Below are 6,545 nucleotides of genomic sequence, written 5' to 3'. Positions count from 1 at the left end.
ATTTATGCATCGAATTTTTAATATTAGTTTTAGTAAATAAAACCTATTTATTAATATCAAGAAATGAATATTTTTTGATATTAGAAAATTTGATTTATTAAAAATAGGGAATAACTTGATTCCAAAACGGCTTGTTATAAACCTATCAATACACTTTACAAAGTATTGATTGTTCCATATATAACTAAAACCTGTAACATCAGATATTATAGTTTTTACATATTGAATCCATTTAAATTTGATAGGATTAGTTTTTTGTAATTAAAAGGATATTTGACCGTTTTCTCTGAGCTTTAATAGTTCTACGCCAAAATGATGCCATTATTAGTTTTATAGTGATTGGACTTCAACTTCTACAAAAACTACCTTGACCAAAAACATTAACCTGGAGAGGGCCAGACGGACAGAAGTACGGACGGAAAAAGTAATGCCCCTCTACTATCGTAGGTTGGGCATAAAAATGGTCTACTTTTCCGAACCCCAGGAATATTTTTACGGCAGTAGCTATTCGTCCGGCTAGCCGGTAAAATAATCAAAAATGTCTTATTGTTCCGGCAAAGAGGACAAATTGCGTTTTTACGGTATTTTGCTATTTGTCCGGCCAAAAATATAATGATGAAGATGTAGCACCGTGTTTAAGTAGATACATAAAGGCTGCGTAGTAATGACAGATTCTCAACCATAGTAGTTTTATGAAAAGGAACTCATTGGATTAAAAAGAGAAATACAAACTCGGTGGCTGATTTTATCACCAATTCGACTTTTATAATATTATTTATACAGAATCAGCTTGAAGGTCTAGCTCGTGCTCATAACATATTTAGCTATAATGTTCTAAGTATGCATGTAAAAGCGCTACCCAAAACAAATTGAAAATGAATATACAACAAAGTATACATTTTATTCAGATTTTTTCTATTCTAAAGGAAATGTGTGTGTGTGTGTGGTGGTGGCAAAATGACTCTCTCTTTTTAAAACGTTCTATCTATGAATTTCCTATAAGGTATAGAATCAGGCCATTGATTATTGACTTCAGTAGACATCTACAGTGGAGATAACTTCAAACCGTTCACCAAATCTGTCAGAAGCTGTCAGGAGAACTGTTCAGCTAATCAGTGAAAAGACACCGATTCTCCTTACCAACCTAAATTGGCTGTGACGTCATTGATATTTAATATCTTAAAGAATAATCAATTATAAACGGTTAATGTAACATATGTCTTTAAAGACCAAATCGTAAGGTAATTATATCTTAGTCACATGCGTGTATATTTTATTCTGCTATGTAATTATATATCAGCGAATATCAGGTTGAACAGAATAAAACATGCAAATCAACGACAGTTGAATTATTGTAATTTGATGTTAATCTATTAGTTTAAGATTATTTTTTTTTATACAGATTTACAACACTTATCATTCTCATCTTAACTTCTGAACTGTAACGAAAATAAAACAGTATATGATAATCAGTAAGAAGACACCGATTCTCTTTACAAACCCATATTGGCTGTGAGTTCTTTGATATTTGATATATTTAAGAATATAAAATCATTAAAGATTAATGTAACATCTATCTTCAAAGAACAAATCATATGCAAATCTATCTCAGTGACATGCATGATCAATCCCTTCATCGTGCTTGATTTGTTCTTGTTTTGTCATGTTACATAAATATTTAACGTATTGAATGTACTTATGCATACTAAAAATGCTTATCTATATACATGATATATGTACAAACAACTGCAATATAAAGGCAATGTTCTGTATAATTTTCTTAAACACATTGAAATATGAAAAATAAAATAAAATGATACAATTACCAAATGCGTTCTTAACATATACAATGGGTAGGGCAATAATACAAACGGATGCCTTAGATTTATGTTGTTTTAATTTTTTTACACACAATAAAATGTAAGAACCAAGTACATACATTTACTAAATAAATGAAAAAAAATACTAATGTCACATCTGTCATTGCAACAGGCGTCAAAGAGATACATACATGTATTGTGTTAAAGGTGAAGATTTTTTTTGGATGCAGGTTGACTTGTAACACAAAATGTTTTAATCCTACATAAAATATCACAAAGGATATCTTAATACGGTTGAGCTTAATATGAGGCAGGCATTACCTGTGAAAGGGGACGAAGTCTGTATAATTTGTGTGTGTTTTTTTTTAATTTCAAACATGTTTAAACTTCAAAATCTGTTAACAAAGAAACGGAAATACCGTAACGTTTACGATTTTGGTTCTGTTGTTTGGGGTTTTAGTTTTAGTGATGTTATTTTAGTTATGATGTCATATTCAATGTAAACAAAGAAACGCTATCATCGGGTAACGTTTTTTTCATATCATAAAATGATTAAAAATGAAATTGTTATTGAGTTCCTTCTTATATCTTACTGGACTGATAAATATTTATTTCACCCAAAGTCTCATGACAAACGAGACCGGAGGTAGGAAGTAAATTTCTCCGCAAATTCTTTTTTTATTGATTTTTCTACTGTCCCCTTATTATTCACGTCAATTCACATTACAAAAATTTACTTTTATTTTAGTACTCAATGTCATGACATTGCTTTACGCTGAGTAAAACATAGCATTGTTGTCAATATAATGAAACTTTATGAAACTCTCATTCTAGTAAAAGGTTTCGGTAGAAATACAACCATCGTTAATTCATCATTTTCTACATTCCTTTGATGTGCTTTTGATTTTGCAGTTTTTTAAGGACTTTCCGTTTTGAATTTTTCTTGGAGAATGATATTTTTGCCATTTTACTTTTATATATGCATGCAATTCTTTTATCAATTTGAAAACTATTCTTCATTAGGGATGTAATAAAGGAGGTTTTCCCACACAAACATATTTTTACAAATATGTACATAGTCTTTAAAAAGAAACGGAAGTAAATATTATGGGCATTCCCGTTGACGTTCCTCAGTAAATAATTAAACAGGTTACATCATAATGGCAGGTAAAATCAAACTTTTATAGTAAACACTTAATTGCAATCTATTTCTTGTACATCTTTTCGTATTTTCAATTTCCTTAAAAACTAGCTATTATGGTTCTAAAACTAGCAAGATAAAAATCAGGTTCCTAATGAACAGACAACTGTTAAATCTATTAATAGTCATAACTTCAACAGTCAGACATGCATTAATTAAAGGCTTGAGAGAAAATTTCCAATTCCAGTTCTGAAAATATTTCAACTGCTCCAATAGTGTGTGATTAAATCGTATTTGTATTACAAATGTACTTGAAACATTAAAACGTAGGTTAAGTGATCAAATATCTTCACCTTTCGTGAAAATTCCTTGAAAAATGTACTCGTTAACCACAATAGAAACGTTATATCTATGAGGATTTCTTATACATGTAGAATGACATAATTGCATTTATCCCTTTACGTATTTTCTCATTGAATTATGTTTCAGACTTAGAAACACAACATGCATCAATAGCTCTGTATCGGTATATGTTGCCGAAAATTGTCGGATCAGAGGAGTACGTAAAAACAATCAGAATGATGAACACTGTAAGAGACGATTTAACAAGCGGCAAAAGGCAAGCATCTATCACCAGTGGTAGTTTTGGTGAGGGTCTAGAGATGCGAGGAGGGGATTTAGATATAATGATAGTATGGAAAGAAATTGAGGTTTGTGATGACACAAACATTCTTTTGAATCCTAATAAATCGTATTTCGCAATGGAAACAGATTTCACACAACCAGGTTTCACTCAACTACGTCTTTTGCACACTTTTCATGATAACATCTTTCAACTTTGTGACGAAAGGGGAGGTAATTTCTACTTCTCTAATACTGCGTTTAAGCAGATGGTATCAACCAAAAATTTTTCTATTGTTCACGGGCCGTGTTTGTCCGATAAGGAAGGAATTTTTGACCTTGCAGTATGCTGTCAAAGTAAATCGTGGATAGCACCCGCAAAGCAATGGATTACAAGATCAAGTAACTCATGGCCCGGTATCGATGTTAAAAAGTCAATTATTCAACACGGTGTTCTATTTGTGCCGATAGGTGTAAAGTATTCTACAAATGAAGATTTAGAATGGCGATTATCGTTTTCTATTGGAGAAAAATATTTAGTCTATACTTTCACACATTCGCAATTGCTTTGCTATGCTCTGATGAAAATTCTTTTAAAAGACGTAATATCTATTGACTTAGAATGCAGTGATTTACTCTGTTCATATTTTATGAAAACAATATTATTTTGGATTTCTGAAGAATTTTCTCCTGAAATATGGAAACCAGAAAACTTAATATCTAATTTCATGAAATGTTTCAGGAGACTTATTTACAGTGCTGAAAACTCAGTATGTCCGCATTACTTCATTCCAGAAAATAATCTTTTTGAGAACAAGATAAGAGGACAAGCTCAGCAAAAACTCTTAAAGAAACTATATTTTCTTAAAAGCTATGATTGGCAGTGTATATTATTGTCAGACCAGTTCTCAACATTCCATGAAGAATTCTTTTACAGACTCAAAGAACCAGCTTCGTTATATTTCGACGGAATTGATAAATTATTGTTTTCAATGATTAATGTGGCAGATTTTTCAACTGGTCAATCTTCATTGGACAGGAAAATTCGCAAAGCATTGTCGTCTCAGAGTTCCAGGATACGATATATTTACTGGTATTACATTTCAAAATTTTGCAACACGCGTATCCAATTTTGTCCTTCTAATGAATCATCCGGTCATAAAGCGTCGTATAGGCATTACAAAAACTGCATAAGTACCTTATTACTGAATTTAAATCATGACGCTGTCTCTGGTTGGTTATTAATAGCCACTCTTTTTTATCAAACAAAACAATACAATTCAGCTATCTACATACTACAGTATTCGTCATCAAAATGTACACCGGAAAAAATGCAACATTTGAGGTATCTATCAAATATTAATTATGAATTATTAATCTTGAATTCTTTAAGGAAAATGAATATTGTTCAGTTATGGAAATTGCTACGAATAGATAGTGTGCTCTTTTCTGAAAACTCTACGGTATTACCAGATGATTTGAAACTCAAGCTAGGATCTGAACCTTGCAGTATACCACCACTAGTGTATGCTCATTTCCTGCGTTTTCTATGTCATTTTTATTTGAACAATGTTCGAAAATGTCGTGATTCGCTCGAAGATCTGAAATTGACAACGGATGGAGAGTACTTTATAGCAAATCCTGAAGATAAGGCTTTTGCTTACTGTATTCTTGGTATAGCTTTTGAAATATCAGGAGACTTTGAATCAGCCAAGCAGGCATTTGTACAATCTTGGAAACTTTGACAAAGATTAAAAAAAATACTTTCTACGGTTGGCAATACTAAGTTTGATGTGAATCTGATAATATATTTTTATTAAATTACAAAAGTTGACATAGCTGTTTTTTTATTTTTTTTTATTTCATATATCTAGTATGATTGCTTACACTATACATGCATGTTGTTGATTATCTTTTCAATTTTGCAAATAGATACAATTCCGTGTAGGGTTCGTTAATTGTCAATCTATGAGTCTCTTAAGAAAGGCGCTACATGATAGTGCCGTTACATACATGTGTATGGAAAACAAACGTGAAGTCTATGTCACGTATTACACTGTTCCTTTTATTGCCTATAAGTTGATATATTTGTCTTAGGCATTAAAGTATATGCCTCCAACGATGTCACATCCTTGATTATCATTTGAATGAGGGATCAAGAAAACATTTAAAACAAATTTATCAATAATGCTGCACGATGACCTTAATACATTGGCCTATGAAAGATGTTTTCGAAGAAAGTTCAACCTGTTATGCTGCAATTATGGCTGTGTTTTCCTCTGAAAATATATCATGTCATTTTGTCTCTAAAACTATTTCTGCAGACGTCTTAATTTCTTCACGCACCATTAACATGATTTATTTCTGAAATGAATGTTGCTACATGATTACAGTACATTACAATTCATAATTATTAATTGATCGAATTCCTGTATAACCAAATTTTTTGGATGACTTTTCATATACCTCCTTATTCACCTCTAATAACAAAAATTTCTATGTGGTTTTCCATATTGGAATAATTGAAATTATAATTATTAAGCAATACTTTATGAGTTCCTTATCAACTTTTGGGGGAATTCGTATTATCCGAGTACGAGCACGACTGCAAATCATACAGGTAAGCTATAGTGTGATATGAAAATAGTTTGTACACTTATTAAAGTTACGGTATTAAATATTTGCGTCGCAATGTTATAAGACAAAACCATACATCAAATTGATATTTTCCTGAAAGATTGTAGAACACGGGTTTTGTTTTTAAATCCTCTGTACAAACATGTAACAGATTTTATTATCAGAATATAATACTTTCAAGACAATTTTTGATCGTGTTTTCTAATAATTGCTGTATGTTCTCTTTTCTAACTAAAGAATTGTCCCTCTTGCTTTGCTCTTTCCATGTTTTAATTGATAAAAGCTTTTCATCGTTGATGTATCTCTTTCCTATAAAAGACAGAAGA

The 6,545-nt window shown here is 31.2% G+C and overlaps 1 protein-coding gene across 1 annotated transcript; it reads left to right on the top strand.

The window, feature by feature from the left end:
* The first annotated feature begins 2,903 nt into the window (after positions 1-2,903).
* Positions 2,904-5,416, top strand: LOC139486445 (uncharacterized). Its single transcript, XM_071271323.1, has 2 exons — positions 2,904-2,987; positions 3,451-5,416. The coding sequence occupies exons 1-2, from the start codon at positions 2,981-2,983 to the stop codon at positions 5,325-5,327; spliced, it is 1,884 nt and encodes a 627-aa protein (XP_071127424.1). The 5' UTR covers positions 2,904-2,980; the 3' UTR covers positions 5,328-5,416.
* Positions 5,417-6,545: the final 1,129 nt, after the last annotated feature.

The sequence above is a fragment of the Mytilus edulis genome, chromosome 8 (genome assembly GCF_963676685.1).
Source record: "Mytilus edulis chromosome 8, xbMytEdul2.2, whole genome shotgun sequence".
Taxonomy (NCBI): Eukaryota; Metazoa; Mollusca; class Bivalvia; order Mytilida; family Mytilidae; genus Mytilus; species Mytilus edulis.
Note: the sequence above shows the minus strand (reverse complement) of the source record. Positions and strands in the feature narration are given on the sequence as shown.